The 23,748-nt window shown below is 51.8% G+C and overlaps 1 protein-coding gene across 4 annotated transcripts; it reads left to right on the top strand.

Annotated features, from left to right (window-relative positions):
- The first annotated feature begins 9,696 nt into the window (after window positions 1-9,696).
- Window positions 9,697-18,960, top strand: AKR1A1 (aldo-keto reductase family 1 member A1). Of its 4 annotated transcripts, none has more exons than XM_074266080.1 (9): window positions 9,697-9,799; window positions 15,002-15,088; window positions 16,576-16,695; window positions 16,947-17,098; window positions 17,268-17,463; window positions 17,706-17,905; window positions 18,489-18,561; window positions 18,648-18,734; window positions 18,826-18,960. In XM_074266080.1, the coding sequence occupies exons 2-9, from the start codon at window positions 15,008-15,010 to the stop codon at window positions 18,889-18,891; spliced, it is 975 nt and encodes a 324-aa protein (XP_074122181.1). In that variant the 5' UTR covers window positions 9,697-9,799; window positions 15,002-15,007; the 3' UTR covers window positions 18,892-18,960. The 4 variants fall into 4 exon arrangements, with proteins under 4 accessions (XP_074122181.1, XP_074122183.1, XP_074122180.1 ...); XM_074266082.1 differs by having other exon boundaries at window positions 9,745-9,799; window positions 14,908-15,088; XM_074266079.1 differs by lacking the exon at window positions 9,697-9,799 and adding an exon at window positions 12,056-12,196.
- Window positions 18,961-23,748: the final 4,788 nt, after the last annotated feature.

Genomic DNA, 23,748 nt, shown 5'->3' with positions numbered 1-23,748 from the left:
TTGGGTAAATTATGGTATATGAAGGTTATGGAATATTATTGCTCTGTAAGAAATAACCAGCAGGAGGAATATAGAGAGGCTTGGAGAGACTTACATCAACTGATGCTGAGTGAAATGAGCAGAACCAGAAGATCGCTGTACACTTCAACAACAATACTATATGAGGATGTATTCTGATGGAAGTGGAAATCTTCAACATAGAGAAGATCCAACTCACTTCCAGTTGATCAATGATGGACAGAAATAACTATACCCAGAAAAGGAACACTGGGAAACGAATGTAAAGTGTTAGCACCACTGTCTATTTACCCAGGTTACTTATACCTTCGGAATCTAATACTTAACGTGCAACAAGAAAATGGGATTTACACACATATATTGTATCTAGGTTATACTGTAACACATGTAAAATGTATGGGATTACCTGCCATCGGGGGGAGGGAGTAGAGGGAGGGAGGGGATAATTTGGAAAAATGATAAAAAAAAAAAACAGTGTCAAACTCCAGGAGCTGGGGGGCCATTACCATTCCAGAGACCCACAGGAAAAATTATTATATATTCAAATTAATAGATATTATAGATATCTTAAATAAATAGATAATAAAAAGATTATAGATATTAACATTATCTAGTTTTAGAATATTTTTATTTATTTATATTTCCTAATTGCAGTTTAATTTGTTTTCACTGCCCCCAGGAATACTGCAGGTTTAAGGTTTGACATTTTGATCTTTCAAGGAAATTGTACTTTTCTCTTTACCCTGTGAAATAAAACCTGTACTAGGGGCTTCACAAATGCTTATGGACTGAATAATAAATATGTTTTCTTGAAAGTTATGCTAACAAGGATATTCTTTCCTCTGTTACAATTGAAGCATCTTCTTTTGTTGGAATAAGTAAGTACTCACAAGATATTTGGGAGATAGTTTGGCATAACAATAATTCTTTGCTCTCAGGTTGACTTCACTTTCTGGCAAAATGTATTGCTTGGACCAGGATAGGTGTTCATGAAGGAATTTGGTTCCCCCAGTTTCCCAGGGCCATCCATCATTTGTTCACTGGGACTGTACTCTTATTCCAGTTACAGAATCCGGTTCTATGCCCCTCAGGGTGGCTATAACCTCCCCCCAGAACTTGAGACTGTGTTCCCACAGGAGCCAAGAACACCTGTGTGGTGCCAAGAAATGCTAACCATGAGAACTATCTCAAGATCCAGGAAAGATTGTGCTGTGGGCCAATCCCTTTCATGTGTATAAAGGGCCCCAGCCTTAGCAGCATAAAACTCCCCTTCTTGGGTGGGGAGGGGAGGCTTCTATTTGTAAGCATTATTTTCTTCACTTTGAAATTAGTTAAACTTCTATTTGTGTCCTGAACCTCCTGTTTCTGCCCTGCTTTGTGCAGTTCCCACCACTCATAGGGGGTCAGTACTTGCCCCTGCTATCTCCCATCCATTTGCCAAGTGGTACAGTGGATAGAATGTCTGGAGTCAGGCAGACTCATCTTCTTCAATTCAAATCTGGCCTTAGACACTTAAAAGTTGCATGAATCTGGCCAAATCCCTCAACACTGCTCGCCTCAGTTTCCTCATCTGTAAAATGAGCTGGAGAAGGAAATGGCAAACCCCTCCTGTATCTCTGCCAAGAAAATTTCAAATGAGATCATGAAAAGTTGGACAAGACTGAAATACCCTACAACAGCAACAAAAAAATCAATTTGCTCTTTTCACAGACTTTTTGCAAACTTTATCATCTCTCCTCAGACCTCCCACAGAAACTCTTCCTCTTACTTTCTCAGCTTCAGGATTAACCTAATACTCCCCACCCAGCCATTGAAGCCATAAGCAAACAGCTCCCCCTTCTCCTTCCTATTCACCTCTTATCACCCAGATACCTTTCCCCATTATTTCTTCTTTCTCTCCAGTCTGCTCTCAGACAAAGAAAAATCGAGTAGTCTTCCAATACCCAGGATCCCAGGACTTGAGGATTCCAATAAACAATCCATTAAAAAAAAAAAAAAAAGTGTTTATATACTGCATATACATATGAAAAAAGTTTCATATACAATAAGAAAGTGTTCATAGTTTGGTTAAAAACCATCCCCAAAATGAATGTGGATTACAACAGAGTATTTTCACTTTTTTGTTGTTGTTCCCTTTCATTTTGTTTCCTTTCTCATTTTCTTTCCTTTTTGATCTGATTTTTCTTGTATAACATAATAAATGTGTAAATATGCATAGAAGAATTGCAGACATTTAACATATATTGGATTACTTGCTGTCTAAGGGAGGGAGTGGGGGGAACAGAGGGAGAAAAAATGGAACACAAGGCTTTGCAAGGATGAATGTTGACAACTATCTATGCATATATTTTGAGAATGAATGAGATGAGGTGAGATCTTTCAAGACAGTTGTGAAAATCCAGTCAGGCTTCATCTACTTCAGAGTTTGAGTAGGCCTGAAGGACTTTGAGCATTTATTCAAGGGCATAATCAGGTCCCCTTCCTGCTATCCTCCCATGACACAATTTCCTCCCTTTTTCAGTCAAATATGGGCAACTATGTACTTATTGGTCAAGTTCAATTTCGTGAGTAGATCTCGAGTTTAGAATGTAAGACTCTCAGCCAATGAGGATGAGGGTCAGTGGTGGGAGGGGGTGTTGAGGTAAAGATTAAAGGTGCTGATCCTGCCCACCGGAGGCGCTTCCTCTCTTCAATTGTCTGCTCCAAGGATGGGACGCCCTTCCCTTGAGAATGTAAAATAAACTTTGCTTTACTCTAGAGATCTCTCCAGCTTTTTTATTAAATGGTGACCCCTCACCATTTCTGTACCACACAAAAATAAAAAGCTAAAAAAAAAAACAAAAAAAAAACACCCAAAATTACTGCAAGAAAATTAAAAGTAGTGAGGAGGTTCACTGGTATGGCAGGAGATCCTCACTAAAATTCTAAAAAGCATTTTATATTGGCTTGCCCATAGAGCCCACAACTGGGTCCCAAATAAACAACTGAGGAAGAAAGAAAGAAAGGAAGGAAGGAAGGAAGGAAGGAAGAAAGGAAGGAAGGAAGGAAGGAAGGAAGGAAGGAAGGAAGGAAGGAAGGAAGGAAGGAAGGAAGGAAGGAAGGAGGGAGGGAGGGAGGGAGAAAGGAAGGAAGAGAGGGAGGGAGGGAGAAAGGAAGGAAGGAAGGAAGGAAGGAAGGAAGGAAGGAAGGAAGGAAGGAAGGAAGGAAGGAAGGAAGGAAGGGAAAAAAGAAAGGAAGAGGCAGGGAGGGAGGGAATGAGAAAGGAAAGAAGGAAGACAAAAGAAGTGTGTGTGACACATTTTAAATTTAATCTGAGGTAGGAATTTTTTCAAGATCACTTAAGTCAATAACAACATAATAAATCAAGCCCAGATTTCTTGGGATTCTTCATTTCTGAACACTCATGTAGATTTAACAATTGGCGCAAGCTGACCAGGGCTGTCTCTGGCTTACTGCTGACCCAGAATTATATATGTAAAGAAAAGTTAACGTAAATGACCCCAGGTCTGCAGAATAGCATCTCTGCTCACAAGATCCCAGGATAATGTTATGGGAGTGTGGGGACTAAAGGGATCTCCTGAGTTCCACCAGTATCCTGTTCTCCCATAGCCCCTCCATTCACATTGGCTCCTATCCATCTCATCTTGTCCACCTGATTGTCCCCTCAGTCACATCATCCATCGCTACTTTCACTAATCTTCCTTCTCTCCCAACCTCCTGGCTGCTTCCTAAGGCTACAAATGTTGCCAGGTTTCCTTAGTGCTTAAAAATCTCTCACTTAATCCCCACTAACGATTGTCTTTCCTTCTTCTCTTCCTAAACTCCCTGAGAAGGTCATGTTACTTCCTGTTCCCACCTCTTCCTCTTTCACTGAATTCTTTTAATTTTTTATTTTACTTTCCATTCGAAACTTAAAAACCAAAAAGGGAGTATTTTCTCGCACACTCAGCAGAACACTTTAAAAAGGTTCCTATATGAAACTGTGAATCTTCATATTTAAAAGCATATAGTAAATTCTACAGTTTACTTTCAAACTGTCCCACTTTTAATGATGGGCTAAACGAGACTCCAGCAGCTTGGCTATGCTTTCTGGCCTTCCTTCTGTTCTCTTCCATAAATTTAAAGTATTTGAATGGCCCTCTTTTGGGAACATCACAATTGCTAGCTTTCACCCTGCCCCCAACAAATTAATGGAGAGAAAAAGGGAAAAAGGCTTTTGTTTAAGAAAAAAAAAAAAAAAAAGCCTAACTGAGCAAAATTAATCTACATTTTAGCCTCCTCCAAAAATATTTGTCTCTGTCCCAGGAGTCTCTCAGCCCTTCTCTCTCAGGAGGCAAGTAATACAGGACATTATAGGTCTTCTGGAGACATGGTGGGTCATTACATTGACCAGAGCTCATATGTCTTTCCAAACTCTTGTTCTTATAAAATATTATTGCAATTAATTATATGAACTATTCTGTCTTCTAGTTCTTGCTTTTTCCTCCTCCTCCTTCCCCTCATCAGGATCAGGAAGTTTGTCTTTCTTATTGGTATTCCTTCCCCTGTATTCCTCCCTCCCCCATTTCCTTGCTCCAATACTTTTTCTTTCCTTCTTCCTTCCTTTCTTTATTCTCTCTTTTTCCCTTCCTTTCTTTCTCTCGTTCAATTATGGTTAAGTGATTTGCCCAGGGTCACACAGCTGGTGTCTGAGGTCACATTTGAATTCTGTTCTTACTCTAGGGCTAGTGCTCTATTCACTTAGCTGCCCCTTCACTTATTTCCTGCTTGAGTTTGATATATTTCTACATCAAGCTCTCTCTCTTCCTCTCTGTCTCTGTTACCTTTCTTTGTCCATTTTGAAAGAGTTTCTTGGGATGCTGACTCTCTCCACCTCTTACATGCCCTAATTATAAGAAATAACAAGTTGTACCTCTTGTCCTCCTTTTTATAGTCTTCCTTTTACTTTTCCTTCTCTTTCCCTTTTCAAGATCCACCCCAACCTGTTTCTTTCTTTTTTAACTCCCCTTTGAAGACACTGAGGTTCTGAGGGAACAGTCCCCTTCTTTCGTTCCTCAAAGAGCTCATAACCAGCTCATAACCTCTCTCACTTCCCCAAATTCTGCTCAGAGACGAGGGGAGCTCAATATTCATCATATTTCTTCAAGCTCCTCAACTTACTCATTTCTCATTTTCCCCTCCTCCTGCTTCCCATGAGCCCCTGCTCACCTCCACTCAGAGATGGTCACTCAGCATCCCCGGGCTCTGGCTCCACACTCCAGAGGGCCGAAATTCCCTTCTGGGATCACAATCTGTTGTCATTCCACCCTTCCTCTGCCCTTCATCCCCAAACCCTGCTCTTCATCTTCCCAAGACCTCCAATCCTTCTGCACCCCAGTTCCTTCCCACGTCATCACTCATACATATCTTACACTCTCCTCCCTTCCCCACCTTGACCTTCTGGGGAATCAATTCAAGTCTTCACTGGCCTTTTCCTTCTAGCTCCTAGTGACCTTATCTCATCACAAGCCTAGGCCCAAGCTCTTATTCCTTCAAGCTATGGGACAATACTAATCTGTACTATCTGGGAGTCTGAGAGCCTGGACCCTTCCCCAGGGAGCAGCAGCTTCCTGGCAAGAATGGCATCAGATGCCAGCTTAGAGGGATCCCACTTTGGGAGACCTCCCCTGATGTGTACAGAAGGTTGAGGAGGAACATAGTCAGACAGAGTTTGAGGAAGCAGCTATCTCAGTCCTAAAGCTAAAGAAAACTAGGAAACCCGATGCATTTCATCATCAATCCGGGAACACCTCCCTAATTGGTTCATTATCCCACAAACTCTTCCAAACCTCTGCATCAAAACTTCCATGGCTCCCTTCCTTCCCACCCTCCCAGTGGGTACTTTATAAAAGCTTGTTAGCTATTGACTGGAATCTAGAAAATCCGGTCCTATGGGGTCTCCCCTTTCTCTCTTGTAAAGATGGTGAGAGCTTTGATTACACTGATTTGGGGCTCATCTCCTTCCCTGCTGCCTTACTCCCTTTTGGAACCTCTCATTGCTGGAAACATTTATGCCCAGATTCTACCTTTCTACCTTCTAGGCTAAGTGGTAAGATTCAGCCTACCCAGATTCAGCTCAGACTGTGAATGTCAGAGCCACTCATTCCTTTATTCACTGGTATATTTGGAAAGAACTCTGAATTTTAGGCCAGAAGAACCACCTTCCTATATGGGATTTAACATTTACGAGGCATGTGATTCCTGCCCTGTCTGAGAGAGCAATCAGATAGACCTGAATAACCCCCCCCATTCCAACCAACCTCGGTCCAGCTTCAGTTGCCCTCAATTTCAGGCAGCATGGCCTTGACTGGACCTAGGACCTAGGAGGCCCACCCCCTTCAGGCCTGAGGGCAGCCCCTGGCAAAGACTTCTGCATTAGGTGACAGCCCTTGTGTCTCCAGCCTTCCAGACTCCCCTTTGGCTCTCTCTTATTTCGGTGCATCGGGCCATGGTGTATATGGGCTTCTCCCCTATACTCTCCTAATGAGGCTACTGCTAATACAATTAAAGAATTAAAGGCAATTCAAGAAACTGGCTGCTGTTAACTCTGGCCATTAAGTCCTAGCAAGCACCGGATACCCGACCCAAGACTGACATTTTGTCTCTGTGCAGCTTTTCCTCGATGCTTCTAGATCTGCTCTAGCAGTCCCCGGCTTCCACATAGCAATCCCTCAAATGCTGAAGACAGTGTTTAGGGCCCTCCTGAATCTCTTCCAACAAATCATCACCAAGCCTGGACCTGTGGACCTCTCTATCTTGGGGGCCCCTTCCTGGACAGTCTCCATTTTATCACTACTCTTTTACAAAGTGGTACCCCATAACCCAGTGTTGGCTCAGCCCAATCAGGATAAGGGCAGAGCAACGGGACTGTCCCCTTTCTTCCTGAAAATCATGCCCTTCTTAATGATCCGGTCAGCTTTCTAAGCTGGCAGAGCATGCTGCTGCCCCATGCTGTCTCCCTCCCCCTCCCAATATTTCCTTTTATTTAATTCATTCTAGATTGATGTCAGGAATTCAAGAAGTAGAACTCTACTTAAGGGCTATATATATATATATATATACAGGGGAGGGACTGGCAAGGTCGTTAAATAAGCCCAGGCCTGGCTGAGGGAGGGGGATTGCCCCACTCTTGAATCTCTGGTCTGGCACTGGGTATTTACCTCCACTCTCTCTTTCTGAGAACCAAGTTAAGACCTGTCCATTTGGCATTATACAGTCTTGCCAACTCCCATACATGCAGCCTCTGCCCTGGACCTAGGCAGGGGAAGAATGCATACTTCTATCCTAATATTTGTCTCCTTGTCTAGAACATTCTTTGCATCCCCAGGGCCCAGCACAGTAACTAGTATACAGATGCTTAATATATGACTGTTGACTGACTCAAAAGAAGGCCCAGGGCTGTTAACCATGAGGGTGTAGAACCAAGTAGGACATCTTTTTAAATGGCCCTTCTTCTTCCCACAGGGACACAAAAGAGAAGAAGCAGAGCTTCCCCATTTCCATCTTTGCCCCTTGGTGGGCCCTAGGTTTGCCAGCCTACCCAGATCCAGCTCAGACTGTGAATGTCAGAGCCACTTATTCATTTATTCACTTGTATATTTGGAAAACACTCTGAATTTTAGCTCAGACTAGCCACCTTCCTATCCAAGATTTAACATTTACAAGGCAAGTGATTCACTTTACTCAATTTTTTTTTTCTTTAAAATGGGACAATAATAATCTGTACTCTTTGGGAGTCTGAGAGCCTGGACCTTTCCCCAGGGAGCAGCAGATTCCTGGCAAGAATGGCACCAGATGCCAGCCTAGAGGGCTCCCACTTTGGGAGACCTCCCCTGATGTGTACAGAAGGTGGAAGAGGGATACAGTCAGACAGAGTTTGAGGAAGCAGCTATCTCAGTCCTGAAGTAAATATAAGGTACCTTGTAGTTCACTTAAGGCTGATCTCTCAGGACTTTATGACCACAGGCCTAATTGCCCAATTTATGTTGAGTTTATCCTTATTATAGTTGATACTAAAATCAGCATGTAGAGGGCAGAGTCAGGGCTTATCTTCCCAGCCTGGCACCGAGTCCCTGAGTGAATTTGGGAACTGGTCCCTTCACCGAGTAGGTGAGTAGCCTTGGATTTCTGCCGGCCTCAGTTTCCTCAGTAATAATAATAGCATCTAGCTCCAGGGCTATTATGAGGATTAGAAAAGGTAATATTTGTAACTCACTTAGCACAGTGCCTGGCACAGAGTAGAGACAAATGCTTGTTTCTTTCCTTTTGGGGTGTCCCCAGCCTCAGCCCTGACCCTCCTTTACCCTCTTATACCCTGTCTACCTCTTTAGGCCTCAGTTTCCCCATATTCTAAGATTCCTTTTTTTTTTTCCCCCCCTGAGGCTGTGGTTAAGTGACTTGCCCAGGCTCACACAGCCAGGACGTGTTAAGTGTCTGAGACCAGATTTGAACTGGGGTCCTCCTGAATTCAAGGCTGGTGCTCTATCCACTGCGCCACCTAGCTGCCCCTCTAAGATTCCTTACAGCTCTAAAGCCTTGTGTTCTTCCAGCTTCCTCTCATAACAGTCCTTGGGGAAGAAATGCACATACCAGCCCTAATTAAATATCTGTTCAGTGAATTCAGTTTAATACCTGGGCCACTCCCTAGGGAGGGTAGTTGGCTGGTGAGGGAATGAGCTCACCTGAATGAACCGCTGCTTTTGCCCAGGCACACGCCCAGTTCCCTGGCTTGAGGGTTTGTTTGCACCCTTCCCAGATCGGGGCCCCACTGGCAAGACTGAGTGTGTTTTAGAACAGGATTCTAAAGACTAGTAAATAGGCAGGCCCCCTCCAGGGCTCAGTCAGTGGCAGAGTTTAAAAAAAAAAGTCTCCTTCTCTGAAATCGCCATTTTTTCCTTTTCTGGTGGGGAGAGAGAAAAGTTACTCACCTACCTCCTTAATAATTAATTGGAGATGATCTTCTATGTACTCTAGATCTTGCCTTAACTTACTTGCTAATATGCTGTCCCCCTGTCTAGAACATTCCTTGCATCCCCAGGCCCAGCACAGTAACTAGGATACAGATGCTTAATAAGAGACTGTTGACTGACTCGGAAGAAGGCCCAAAGCATTCCCCAATCTCGTGGCAGTGACTGAGTCACCTCTCAGTCCCAGCCCCCTATCACTTTCAGGGTCAAATTGAAAATCCTCTTCTAGTCCAGGGCTCTCTCCAGAAACTTGTGGGGACTGGATCTGCTGGGAGGCTATTTTCAAACTCCAGGTAGAAGATGGCAGTGTCAGGGGAGAGAGGGGAGCATATTCCAGAGGCTCTTGGGAAGAGAACTGCCTTGGACTTGATTGGAGCCGGGGAGTCAGGAATGACGGGGGACTAGGGTGATATATACAGAAAGCTCCCTTCTGCTGCCTTGTGTTCCTGTAGCCAGAGGTGAGGCTGCCCTCGTTCACTTGGCATTCTCTCAAACACCAGCTTTCCCTATACCTGGACCCTGAGGTTTCCTTCCACCTGGCAGAAAGCAGGCCCTGCCGGCGACTCCTGGCATCCCCAGCTCCTCCAGGTCATTTCTGGGTATGCCCAAGTTGGACTTTGAAGTTCCGTGTGTAGCTGAGCAGAAAAACTAAGGATTTAGCAAGCCACTGGAGGCAGAGTTGGACTGACGCCCGCTGCAGGCGGAGAGCCCGGGCCAGAGGTAAGGGCCAGGCTGGAGCAGGACTGTGTCGCGGCAGAAGCGGGGCTCTGGCTGAGGTAAGGGATGCTGGGATTGGGAAGGAGAGCGGATGGGAGGCAGGGGTACAGGGGACAGGAAGCACTGCCCACATCTCCCCAGATTTTCCTAGTGCTGCGGGGCTTCCAGGTCTCAGACCAGCAAAAGCCTCGAAAGGAGAAAGGTCATTCTACAATGGACGGGGCAGAGAGGCTGGGGAGCTTCCTAGGACTACGGGGCTCAGGAAGGCCTTAGAACATTGGGCTCCTGGTATGTCTGTCCCAGGCCCTTGACATCATGGAGTCCTTCGCTGAGGATGAGAAGGGGCTCTGGATGCCCTCCAGTCCACGGCCTCCAAAGGACTTGTCCTTAACCTTTGAATTATCCTGTTGTTTGTCTATTTGGTCTTATCTCTCTGGCTAAACGATAAGGGGGCAGAAGCAGGATCCTGTTCTTCTTTGAACCTTGGTGAAGCCTAATTGTGAATGAATGACTTTATGCATGAATAAGAGAGAGAGAGAGAGAGAGAGACAGAGAAAGAGAGACAGAGACAGAGAGAGAGACAGAGACAGACACACACACACACACAGAGACAGAGAGAGAGAGACAAAGACAGAGACAGAGAGACACACACACAGAGACAGAGACAGAGACAGAGAGAGAGAGTGAGAGACAGAGACAGAGAGAGTAGAGACAGAGAGAGAGTGAGAGAGACAGAGACAGAGAGACAGAGACAGAGAGAGATAGAGATAGAGAGTGAGAGAGACAGAGACAGAGACAGATAGAGAGAAAGAGTAGAGGCAGAGACAGAGAGAGAGACAGAGACAGACAGACAGACACACACACACACAGAGACAGAGAGAGACAGAGACAGAGACAGAGACACACAGAGACAGAGAGAGAGAGACAAAGACAGAGACACACACACACAGAGACAGAGACAGAGAGACAGAGACAGACACAGAGAGAGAGAGAGAGACAGAGAGATACAGACAGAGACAGAGAGACACACATACATACACAGAGACAGAGACAGTAGAGAGACAGACAGAGAGACAGAGAGAGAGAAGAGAAAAAGAAGAGAAAGAAGAGAGAGAGGAAGGAAGGAAGGAGGAAGGGGGAAATGAAGAGGAAGGAGGAGGAAGCATTTATTATTTCCGGTGTGTCAGTTACCATACTCTGTGCTGGGAATATAAACAGAAGGAAAAAGAAAGTCCCCCTCCCAAAGGGGCCTCTCAATATGGAAGCGGAGGCGCGGGCTCGGAGAGCTCTCGCAGTGAGCAGTGCGGGGGGCTGCAGAGGGAGCAGCCTTGGGGTCAGCGGCCTCCTCGCGCCTGGGTGACCCTGCGGCAGCAGCTCCCGTGCTCAAGCCCCGGCTCCCGGCTCCCCGACAGCTCAGGTGGCGGCTGGGGCGGCTCCCGCCCTTTAAGCAAAGCACTTAAGGACATTATTTGATTTCACAATCATCCTGGGCTGCTTAACCCTAGTCGGGCTGCGGCCCTGGGCGCCCCACCCCCACCCCGGCCGTCTGCATCATGGCAGACAAGCTCCGGCTCCGGAAGAGTTTGTTTTCCCTCCCAACTTTCCGGGCCCTTCAGGGTCTCTGGGCCCCGGGCCCCAGGTAGAGCCCACGGGTATTGTGTTCTCTATTTGAAGGATGCGGAGGCTGGGTAAGATGGGCCCGTTTGTGTCCGCAGCGGGATCAGGGCAGGCCGATCTTCGGAGATAAAGCTCGGGCCGCTTTCACGAGTGGGGCACGCGCGCGCAAGGTCCCGGATATTTAGGGGAGCCTCGGCGGCTAAGTCGTGGGAGCCGCGACACCTTCCGGTCAGACGTGGGAGCTCGTGCAGCCTGGCGCTAGGACCCAGACGCCCCCAGGTGCGGCCCGGTCTCCCAGGCAGGACGGAGAGCTGCGGGAGCCGAACCTTAGTCATGTGGCCACGGGGGTGTGATTGCGCGCTCGCGTCAGCGCGGCGCCACGCCCCTCCCAGGACGGGCACGAGGAAAGGGCCAAAGCGAGGCTACTCGCTGCTCTCCACCAGCTTTGGGATCCCCTCTCCGGCCGCCTCCAGGCGCCGTGGAAGGAGAAGTGGGAGGGGCACAGCGCGAGGAGGCGGCGCACAGCGGAGAGGCGGGCCCAGGGCGAGGGGGGCGGACACGGAGCGGAGGGCTCTGGGCGAGAGGGACGGCGTAGTGCCTACAAGGACCGGAGGGGGCGGCTCATGTCCCGAGAGGCGTGCCGCAGAGTCTTAGGGGGCGGGATCAAAACTCAGGGGGCGGGGCTAATGTCCGTTCGGGGCGGGATGGTGTGAGCGTGCACAGAGTGGGCTTTGATTTAGGAAGTCACAGGCTGGGTAGATCCTTGCGCGCGCGCCATCTCCCCGACTCTAGTCCCCGGAACGTTCTGCAGAGAATCCAGAGTCAGCCGCCAGAGTAAGGTGGGAAGCTGCCTGAACCCCCCTCCCCCCCGCCCCCCGCCCCCAGCCATGCGCGTGCCCGGCTCCATTCGTGGCTTGGGCGCAGCGCCTCCGCGGGGGTCCCCGCCCCGGCTTCTCCGGGCTCCGGAGAAGGGCGCCTGGCAGCTCCTGCCTTAGCATGGGGCCGGTGGAGGCTTCGCTGAGCTGGACGGGGCAGCTCTCCCCTGCCCCTTTCTCCGAGCCCCCTTTTTTTAACCCTTCGGGGCCATCGCCCCTCCTGCCGCCGCTGACGCTGCACACGGAGCTTTCCCTGCCCTGGCATCTTCCTCCTCCTCCAGGAGGGGAGCAGGGGCTGCGGGCCAGGCCGGCAGCTCCGCCTTCCCTTTTTGCAGTTTCCAGGTCCCCCAGTCGCCTCGGGCTCCTTGTCCTCTGCTTCCGGCGGAGGGATTAGCCCCTCAGGCCCTACTCTCTTATCCGAGGTGACCCCTGACCCTGTGCCTTCCCCCCCCCCCCACACACCCTTCCTACCCTAGACTGTCCCACCAGAATGTTCTGGAGAAGAGCCGGTCTTGGCCCTGAGTTTCCCCCTTTCGGGCCGGAGAGCCGGCCCTGGCACCCCGGGCATCGGGAGCGGACCGGAGGGGAAGGCCCCCGTGAGGAGGGGAAGCTTCGCCGCCCGGAGGCGGAGGAGGCTGGTCAGCTCTAGTCAGCCAGTTGGGTCACGAGGGACGGGACAGATCAGAAAAGGCGGCCTGGAGCCTGCTGTGAGGCACTTCCAGTCCGCCTGGGGCTGCAGTTTATCCCAGGGAAGAGCCACAGGTGAGAGCCCTGCAACCCGCAGGTAGTCCGGGCAGCCTTACAGAGACCTACCTCTGAGCCGGCCTCTGCAGGGAAGGATGGGGGCTTCTTGGAGAAGGGCCTCCTTCCCCTGCCTCCATCCTGGGCCTGGGGTAATGGTGCGGCTGCCGCCACTTACGCTGCCTTAAGGTCTTACTGACTACCTGTCCGGGTGAGAGGGCGTTCTCGGGTGTCCCCCTCCCCCTTCTTTCTGGCTGTAATTCTAGAACCCTTCTTGGGGTAACTGAGAGTCCTGAGAGGTTCAGCCTCCCGGGAGTCTCCCAGCCCCTCCTTCTGAATGGGAAGGGAATGAGTCAGGATGACACAGCTAGATCGGCTCCCAGAGGTCCCCGAGTCTCCTAACATGTGGTCATCCAGTCCCTGGAGACCTGCCCTTAAGGGGTCCCCGCTCCTGAAGCAGCCCGGCCACTTGGGGGCTGCGCTGTGGAGGAATCGGCCGCAGGGCCTCCGGATCCTCGGCCCCCCACCCCTCCTTCCTCTGCATCGCTTCCAGCTTCCAGCCTCCTCGGTCCGACGCATGTGCGGGAAGCTTGAGGGGCTTAGGGCTCGCACCCCACTGAGCACCTACGTGGAGCAGGATCCCGTCCTCCGGGAGCTGACTCCGAACAAGCTTTAACACTGTTTATCTAACTATGGGAGGGAGGATCCAGGGCCGAGGTGGACACACGCCTCACTTCATCCCAGCTCCCAGGGGATGTCGGGCACCCCCACGCTTGCCTGCGCCCCATCAGCCTTCCCAGAGGAGCCTGCTTCCCTCACCCCACAGACAGGAAGGGGACGGCCCCGCTTTTCTCTGCAGGGATGGGCCATTTCCTTCTCCAGCTTATTTTACAGATGAGGAAACTGAGGCACAAAGGGTCAAGTGACTTGTCCAGCATCTCACAGTTAATAAGTGTCTGAGGCTATGTTTGAACTCAGGAAAGGGGGCTTCTGGAGCCCTAGCCCAGTGCTCCACCTGCTGTGCCAGATCGGTCCAGGTCACAGCCTTGACTCCGTACCTACTGCCCTTTCCATCTCTCCCTACATTGACTCACTCCTGGAAGACTTAAGGGTTGGGGCGAGCTGGAGGGCTGTAGGCTGTAGGGGCGGCATGCTTCCGCCATGCACCCCTCATCCTGACTGCAGCTTCCTACCCTGTGACACTGGCCCTCGAGTCCTAATTCGTAAAATGAGGTCTGAGGAGTCTTCTATCTCGGACCCCCTTTTCATTGTGGGGTCAAAACCGGGACAAAAAAAGGCCTGTCCCCAGATGCCTCCTCATTTCCTGAATATGCCGGCTCTGGGTCTCTCTTCCGGCCTTGGGAATGTGGCCAGCCGCCACCTCCCTTTCTTTTCCTGCCCTCTTCACTGTAGCTTTTTTTTTTTTTTCCCCTGAGGTAATTGGGGTTAAATGACTTGCCCAGGGTCACTCAGCTAGGAAGTGTTAAGTGTCTGAGACCAGATTTGAACTCAGGTCCTCCTGACTTCAGGGCTGGGGCTCTCTCCACTGGCCCCCTAGCTGCTCCTTGCTATAGCTCTTTTCTAAGTTTTTCTGACTCTTCCTTTCCACCTTCTAACTCATCCTTCAAATACAAAAAACAATGAAAAAGGAAGAAAAGAAGGTGGGAGTTGATTGTAGTCACTGACAAGATGGTGCATCTCATGTTAGTTTCTGGGCCTCCCCTGATGTCGGCCATGATTTCATCAGTTTTGTGGCTGGATTTGTGCCCATAGTTCTGTCCCTGGGATGCATTGCCCCTTGGCTATGTTTTTCTTGGGGTGTGCGGTTCTTGGTGCTCTGGTATCAGGGTGCACGGTCCCTCGGGGTTGTTCTTGGGGTGCCCTGTCCCCTGGGGTGCTGCTTGCCCATCCCAATGTCTCCTCCGTTTTCTCAGTGGGCTTCACGGCCGCGTCACTGTCCCTTCCCCCGCCACGGGGCCGGCACTGTTGGGTAGGCATCTGTCCAGCTCTCTCTTTCCTGTGTTTCAGACAACGATGGCGTCCTCCCTGGTCCTCCACACTGGACAGAAGATGCCTCTCCTGGGGCTGGGTACCTGGAAGAGTGAGCCCGGGCAGGTGGGACTGGGCTGGGTGCTGGGGGGCTGTGGGAAGAGAAGTAGGGGACCTGAGAATCATAGTCCTTGCCCCCAGAAAACGGCCAGCAAGCTTCCCAGGGCCGCCGGCGCGGTGAGCCTCCGATGTGGGCCTGGGAAAGCTTGTCGGGGTCTGCGAGCGGCTCCGAGGTTCGCAGACTGTTGTGCACCACAGCCCCTTATGGTGGAAGGAGGGAGAAGCTGGACTGATGGGTCTCAGCCCTGGGGCTGGGGCAGGTTGGAGGCAGCGAGTGCCCATCGCACAGCTGGGAACTTGGGGCGCCTGAGGCAGAGGGGACTTTCTCAGGAAAAAAAGGGAGTCTGGTGGGGGGCGCCTTCCGTGGCCCTGTCCCAGAGCAGTCAGATGTAGGTGGCCTGCGGAGAGGGAAGGAGGCACGAGGGCAGGATCGGGACTCCCAGAGCCCTGCTGTGACTGGGCACAGGCCCCAGCTACCTTGGTTCCTTCTCCCCTCCCCCGCAGCCAGTGCACGTGAGACGTGGCGCCCAGGTACCAAACCTGTTCTATAATCCCAGCTCTCGGGAAGGGGTGGGGGTGGCAAGGCAGGAAGCGGGCACCTGCTCCCTGGGTACGTGGGGGTGCAGGAGCTGCTTACAGCCCAGAGAGCTCAGCTTTCACTTTTCAGCTTAGCTTTATGGGGGAGGGGGAGAGAGCCCTTGGTGCTCCTTGGTCCCCTCTCCTCCCCGCCCATGGGGGACCCCTGCCAGCACATGGTGCCCCTAATCTTGCAGACGAGGAGCCACGGGCCCTAGTGAGGGGTACAGCACTTGGGAAATAGGGAAGGGAGGGATGCCCTCGGAAGGGCCCTGGCCAGGGCAGCTGCCATTGGGAAGGACTGGGAAGGAGGGGCCTGGCCTAGTGGCTGCGTGCTGGCTTCCTGCCCCTTCCCTCTCTGAGCCTCAGCTCCCCCATCTGTAAAATGGGGATAAAGTTGTAAAGTTTGGGAGTCTGAGCTGTAAAGGGCCATGTCACTTGTGAGTGTAGTTAAGACATGGGGGAGGGGGCAGAGGGACTGAGGGCTCCAAGGGGCTGCCGAGGGTCACCATGGGTGGCCCCAGCCCCATCTGCTCGGGTAGGAAGCTGCCTGGGCCCGGACTCTGCCAGTGAGCCAAGGGTCCAGCCTCAGCTCCCTGGGGCCTGGGAGTGAGCAGCATGAGTCTGATAGGGTTAACGGAGATGGGAAAGCAGGCGGCCCCTCCACCTCTGGGGTTCATCCTTGGGGTCCACTTCCTCTGAGAGGGGCAACGGCCCCATTGGAGCCACTTCTGTGGTCTGAGCAGCTCACTGAGAATGCGGGAGTGTCCGGCTTCCCCATCCCCATTCCTGGGAAACTGAGGCTCAGGGAGAGGTGCCTGCAAGGGCGTCCCCAGGGCAGTCTGAGGAGACACGTTCTCCCTAAGCAGGGGGCACCGGCCCCCTCCATCTTTTCCCATTCTGGGCTCCCCCGGCAGGTGAAGGCAGCTGTCAAGTACGCGCTGAGCGTTGGCTACCGCCACATCGACTGTGCCGCCATCTATGGCAACGAGGTGGAGATCGGGGAGGCCTTGAAGGAAAGTGTGGGGCCTGGCAAGGTGAGTGAGGTCTGCCCTGGAGAGCCCAAGGGAGACCCCTCCACTGGTCCCCCTGCTGGGCCCTCCCACTAGGCCCCTACTCCACTGGTTATTCTAGCTGGGCCCCCCTTACTGGCTACCCCCTCCTATCTGGGTTCCCCCTGGCTAAGCCCCCCCACCCCACCCCCTGCTGGGTCCCTCCTGCTAGGCCACCACCCTACTGGCTACTACCCCAGCTGGGCCCCCCACCCTGACTACCCCCCCCTCCTCAGACTATTTCCCGGGAAGATGTGTTTGTGACCTCCAAGCTGTGGAACACAAAGCACCAGCCGGCGGACGTGGAGCCCGCCCTCAGGAAGACCCTGGCCGACCTGCAGCTGCAGTACCTGGACCTCTACCTGATGCACTGGCCCTATGGCTTTGAGTGAGCAGGGAAGGGGGCTGCACACAAGTGTTCCTGGGATGGCCCTAGGGGCTTGTGGGCTAAACTGGGCACCAGGAATCCAGGTGGCGTGGGCTGGTCATGGAGGGTCAGAAGGACCAGGGGAGGGGGTTCAGAGAAGGCCAAAGACAGGGGGCTGTCCCATCCACAGGCGGGGAGACAACCCCTTCCCCAAGAACGAAGACGGCACCGTGCGCTATGACACCATCCACTACAAGGAGACCTGGAAGGCGATGGAGGCGCTGGTGGCCAAGGGGCTGGTGCGGGCCCTGGGGCTCTCCAACTTCAACAGCCGCCAGATCGACGACATTCTCAGCATTGCCACCGTGCGCCCTGCGGTGCTCCAGGTGAGCCCAGGCTGGCCACGGAGGCTGCTGCAGCTGGGGTACCCCAGGGCAGGAGACCCCTGAGCTCTGGGGGAGGGGGCCCTGGGTTTGGGGGACAGGAGACCCCTGGCCTTTGGGGGTGGGGCTCTGGTACAGCCAATGGGATGACAAGATGATAAATTGCATATGTTCCAGGGTCTGGGCCGGCCCTGGGCATGGGCTGTCCAGATCACCGCCCACCAACTCTGAATTCTCCAAATAAGGTGGAGAGCCACCCTTACCTGGCCCAGAATGAGCTCATTGCTCATTGCCACAAGTCGAAACTGGAGGTGACGGCCTACAGCCCCCTGGGCTCCTCGGACCGAGCCTGGCGAGACCCACTGGAGCCAGTCTTGCTAGAGGAGCCGCTCATCCACGAGCTGGCCAAGAAGTATGGGAAGTCGCCAGCCCAGATCCTGCTCAGGTATGGCGTGGTGGAGACCGGGCTTAGCAGCGGTGGGTAGCAGCTGGGGGAGAGGGGGTGTGCGCTCACAAGTGGCTGTTTGCTGCTGGAGTTCCCAGGCCGCCACATGGCTGGGGGTGGGGAGAGGGGTGTAGGCCCCATGCTAACTCTCAGGGAAGGCTATTCAGCCTGAAAAATGGGAACAATTATATCCCTGTTACCAGCCACAGATGGTTTTTGTAGGATGGAGGTCATGTTCATAAAGTGCTTTTTAACTTTTAAAGCTCTTGGGATCCCAGTTGTGAGAAGTTCTCAAACTTCTGGGTCCCAGGATGCTTTGTACCCCTAAAATAAGACAGGGGATAGTCATGTCCCCGACCTCCCAGGGCTTTAAATGAGGATAAAAAAGAAATATAGTAAATGCTTTGCAAAAGGTAAAAGCGCAGCATGACTGCTAGTTGTTATTAAGGGTGCATGGTTTCACGGAGCCCTCGTTTTCCCGTCGGGGGTCCTCTGAGTGGAGATTACCACTAAGCTGCAGTAGGAGCCAGCACTGGGAAGGGGGAGGGTCCTGACCTCCCCTGGCCTGCTCTCCCTCCCGCAGATGGCAAGTGCAGCGGAAGGTGATCTGTATTCCCAAGAGCATCACTCCTTCCCGGATCCTTGAGAACATCCAGGTAAGGAAGTGGGCTCTGGACAGGGGTCTGAGGAGGGGGAACCTGCGGATGGGGCCTGGACTCAGGCATCTGGCTTTCCTGACTAGGTTTTTGACTTTGTCCTGACCCCAGAGGAGATGAAGCAGCTGGGGGCTCTGAACAAGAACTGGCGGTACATTGTGCCCATGATAACGGTGAGAGTCAGCTGGGGGCTGCAGGGGGGGAAAGGGGGTGTGGGGCTGATGACCCCTCCTCTGAGATGGGCGTCCTTCTCCGTCTTTGCAGGTGGGTGAGAAGCGGGTCCCAAGAGACGCAGGACATCCTCTGTACCCCTTCAACGAGCCTTTTTAGGGCCTGACCTGTCTGGGTTTTCGCTCCTGGTGGGAGCTGGAATCAATACACGCCTCATGGCCTCCCTGACTCCGGCCGCTCTGTGCCTCTTTGTCTTGCGCTGACACATTGGCCCTCGCTCACCTGGCCCTCGGTGGCCCTGGGCAGAGGCACAGGGGCTCATGAGACCGAGCTGCGCGGCCCGGAGTGCCTCCGAAGCCCAAACTGAGGGCAGGGGCTGAGAGGCGGACCTGGAGGCCAGGCTGCCCTCCATGCTCCTGCTGGGGAAGGAGCCCTAGGCACTTAGGTGCACATGTATCCATGGGCAGGGTGTGGGGGCAGGGGCTGTGCCCTGTGCTCAGGTACCAACGTGGGGGGGGCAGCCCTGCCACGGACTTCCAAACAGCACTGAAAATACCGCCTGCCTCAGTTTCTCTTGTTACCAGGAATAGGGGAGTTCTAGGGTCTGAGAACCTTATTTGGGTAAGGGGAAGCCAAGGGATGGTGTCTGGGCATTGGCAGGGGCCTTCACTGCAGACACATTGTCCCCTTTCTCCCCTCCCCCACTGAGGCAGAAATCCCCTCTGGAGCCTTCTTGGCCAGGAGGCCAAAGTCACCTGTGCCCCCCTTGCACTTGTGGCCTGTGGCAGCCCCCCTGTTTCTGGACAGTTCTAATTAAGTTATTCTCATTCATGTGGGGCTCATATCTACCTTCTTTTCTTGGAAAGTAATCATAACCTTCCTCGGCTCACCGTTCCCTCCCCCCCCACAAAAAAGTATTTTCTAGGCTCAGTTTTAGTCAATTGACATGCATTTATTATTCTCCTACTGTATGCCAGGCACCAGGCCAGGTGCTTGCTGGGGATACAGAGAGAAGCAAAAAATCCCTTCCAGTTCTCAAGGAGCCCAGTCCAATCAGAGATAAAAAGGAACCTCCCCAGGTCTCCCCTTCCATGGCTGAGGGGAAGGGATCTGCTCGATCACATAGTGAGTTAGTGTCGTTGGGAGGAGGGAGTAAGGACAGGAGAGGCAGAGAGTTCTGGGTACTTTGGGGTAAGGAATTATCTCGGGGACCAGGAAGAAGGTTATTTGATCTGCCAGGGAAAAGGAAAGAAAACCACTGATACTGAGCTCTGGATTTGGGGCAAAACCTGCCAACAACAATTTTTATTAATCTATTGTTCTAGATCAGTATTTTTCTAGCTTGTTTCTCCCCCACCCCCCACTGGACCCTCAGATACTTCTCTTATTGTGGTTGCTTAGTCACGTCCAGGTCTTTGTGACCCCATTTAGGGTTTTCTCGGCAGAGACAATGAAGCAATTTGCTACTTCTTTTTCTAGCTCATTTTACAGATGAGGAAACTGAGGCAGACAGGCTAAAGTGACTTGCTCAGGGTCTCACAGCTAGGAGTGTCTGAGGCTGGATTTGAACTCATGAAGATGAGTCTTCCTCACTCCTGGCCTGGTATTCTACCCGCTGGGCCATCCAGCCATCCCCAACATTTCTCTACCCCAAGACAATCTGAGACAACATTTGTATGATTATCAAAAAGAAAAAGCCACCTGTGTTTTCAAACAACTTGGGTTAACCAAATTTGCGGGAAAGAATCACTAACAAGGGGCCTGAGATCCTCAGCTAAAGTTGCTCAGTTTCTTCCTTGGCCACTCCTGGCTATGGGAGAGTGACCCGATGGGTTTACCTTGTCTTAATCCCTTATTTGAGTGGAGGGCAGGCAGCTTCTGGGAACAAAATTTGGGCCAGACTCAAAAGTTTCTTTTTTCTTCCCCCCACCCCCAATCACGTGAAACAATTTTAACATTCATTTTTTAAAATTTCAAGTTCCTAAATCCCTTCCCCTCCTCTCCCCCCCCTCCCCATCATTGAGAAGGGGAACAATTTGATAAGGGTTATTCATGTGTAGCCATGCAAAACATTTTCATGTCAGTCACGTGACACGCAAGGATCTTAACTGGACAGAGGGATGGGGCCGAAGCCAGCCACCCTTTGTTTAAAGGCTGGTGTCCACATTAATCCCATTTCAGGGACTTGCCTTTGTCCTTGGTCTCGAGTACTTCCCTAAAGGAGAGGATTTTAGGTTAGAGAGGTCAAACCTTCATATTTTTCCCAGTGCTATCAATAGAGATTGGGTAGTCTGTGGGACAATAATCATGGCTAGAATTTCTACAGTGCCCAGTATGTTATGTGCCAGGCACTGTGCTCAGCGCCTAATACTCTCTCTTGGTCTTCACAACAACCCTGGGTGCTACTCCCATTTTACAGAGGCAAATGAGTTATAAGTGACTTGAGAAGGGTTTCACAGCCAATAATTCTAAAGTTGAATTTGAACTCAGGTCTTCAGACTCCAGACAGCTTGGCATTTGGAAGTAGGAGGAGGGAGGAGGACACAAGATAACATGGGGGAGCCCTTCCCTGGCTGTGTCTAGGAATGATGGCTGGGTACCACCTCTCTCCTGTGCTTCTGGAGTTCCCCAAAAGTAGCATTCCCCACCTTCCTTTCTACCTGGGAGGAACACTCAAGTCCTCTTCGCAACTTGTGTTTTGTCCTTCAGGGCTCCTTTGGGGTTCCTTCTCCTTGCCTTCCTTCCCTGTCCCCCATTCTTCTGTGCTCTCTCCCTCTATTTGGGATTGGCCCAGGAGGAAGTCAGCTTCCCAAAACACAGAAAGTTGGAATTGAAAGGAAACCCATTCCCTCTGTCTGCCACATGGGATCATCCCATCCTGATTATCTGAGGGAATGCAGCCACAATGGCCCAGGGACATTTGGGCTAAATCAGTGCTAGTAAAAAGAGAACCCTGCCCTCCAGAAGGACGTGTTCTGGGACTACTGGAGCAAAGGGTCAGAACGTGGAATGAGCGGCATCCGCTCCGTCTCTGGATCGCTCTCCTTCAGGGGTTTTCCCCTCCATATCTACTGGAATCTACCTGGGAATTTTAACCTGCATTTCCCTCGAGTGTACTGTAAAAACAAATAGATTGCATCTGGAGTGCTGGGAGGTTCTTGTCAGACTGGTGGGCGGGAGGGCATTCCCGGGAGGCAGCCTGGAAGGGGAAGGCCCGGAGGCTGTGTGGCTTAAGGTCAGTTGAAAGAAAAGGGAATGTTTATTCTGGAGAAAAGCCGAAGGAAGGGAGACAGATCTGCCCCATGTATGTTGGGGCTCTGGGAAAGGTCTTAGCTGCTTCCCTGCAAAGGGCAGACCCCTTGGGGTGCGGGTCACAGCAGGGAGGAGGGGTAGGTCGAATCTGAACAAGTAGGACTTCGCGGCTGAGGGGCTGTTCCCCTGTCACATTCTGAGCTCCCGAGCCTCAGTGGTCCCTAGGTTGGGGAGTCCCAAGGAGATGGGACCTCTGGGAGCACCTTGGAGAACGCCCACTGTGTTCCCTGCATTTCTGGGCTTGTGGGGACCCTGGGGTCTGATGAGGAAGATGGATGTGGAGAGGAAAGCCCCAGCATCCTCTGCACCTGCTGCCCTCCCCATCCCTGTGAGTGGTCCATGCTGCGTCCTGAGGGGGAGCGGCGCCACCTTGTGGCTGCAGCGAACCTGAGGGATTATCCCGATCGCCGGGAAATAGGCCGGAAAAGAGCCCGCGCTGCCACAGTTACCCAACCTTCAGTTGGGGGACGCTCCGCCGGCCCCCACTGGGCGGAATCGTCGCCCGTGTCCCGCCCCCTGGACATCTGGGTCCTCCCAAACCGTCCCGGACCCTTCTGCCTCTAGGTCTCGAGGGTCCCAGAGGCCCCCGTGGGTCCGGGACCATCTCTCCGCAGACCGTTCTCGCACCTCCCCTTGTCCGGTCTCATCCTCGGCCCCGCCGGACCCCCTGAGCTAGGAGAAAGGCAGGAAGTATCACGTGGGCCAACCACGAGGGGTACAAAGAAAAAGGCAAAACCAACCCCCCAAGGCCCGGCCTTTGCTTCTGGTGCCGGAAAAACTTGCAAACAGCCACGTCCAAATAAGCATTACCCAGCATGAGCGGCAGATAATGCCCAGAGAGCAGGTACTAGTGGGGGCGGGGGGAGGAAAAGCCCCAGCCAAGGAGGCAGATTGGGGGGGAGCGGCGGGTAATTCACCATGTCCAAACATGGCCTCCAAACGCTCCCCTCTCCCTAACTTCCCTGCCAGCGTGGAGGCCGGATCCAGCCTTCCTGTCAGCCAGGCTGCCTCCACACTCTCCCGCAGGTGCCAAGGATGGTCACCCCTGCAGCCGCAGCGTCCGTGCACGGTCCCTTTCCTCCTCACCCCCCCCTCAAGCCCCTATGCACAGTCCGACTAGTGCAATACTCTTGGGGGTCTCCCTCCAGTATGTTCCTGCTCTGTTCTGTCCTCCAGTCAGCTGTCAGTGATATCCTAAACTAGAGATCCTCGTATAAATTCTGGTAGCTCCCTGTTATCAATTTAGAATCTTTGTTCAGAATTTTTCTTTTTTTAATTTTTTATAATAACTTATTATTTTTCAAAATACATGCAGATAGTTTTCAACATTCACCCTTGCAAAACTTTGTGCTCCACATTTTTTTCTCCCTCCCTCACCAATAGGTTAAACACGTGTAATTCTAAACATATCTATCATACTGTACAAGAAAAATAAGATCAAAAAGGAAAAAGATGAGCAAGCAAACAATAACAATAAAGGTGAAAATACTATGTTGTAAATCACATTCAGTCACTAAAGTCCCCTATCTAGGTGCAGATGGCTCTCTCCATCACAAGTCTATGGGAATTGGCCTGAATCATTGTTGCAAAGGGCCAGGTGTAAAGGTCAGGTCGTCTCTAAATTATCCTTCCAGACTGCAGTCTCAACTCAATCTCCCAGTCAGACTCTTCTCCAGGCTCAATGCTGCCTCTTTTATCCTCCCA

The sequence above is a fragment of the Sminthopsis crassicaudata genome, chromosome 4 (assembly GCF_048593235.1).
Source record: "Sminthopsis crassicaudata isolate SCR6 chromosome 4, ASM4859323v1, whole genome shotgun sequence".
In the NCBI taxonomy this organism is placed as follows: Eukaryota; Metazoa; Chordata; class Mammalia; order Dasyuromorphia; family Dasyuridae; genus Sminthopsis; species Sminthopsis crassicaudata.
This window is presented reverse-complemented; position numbering and strand designations above follow the sequence as displayed.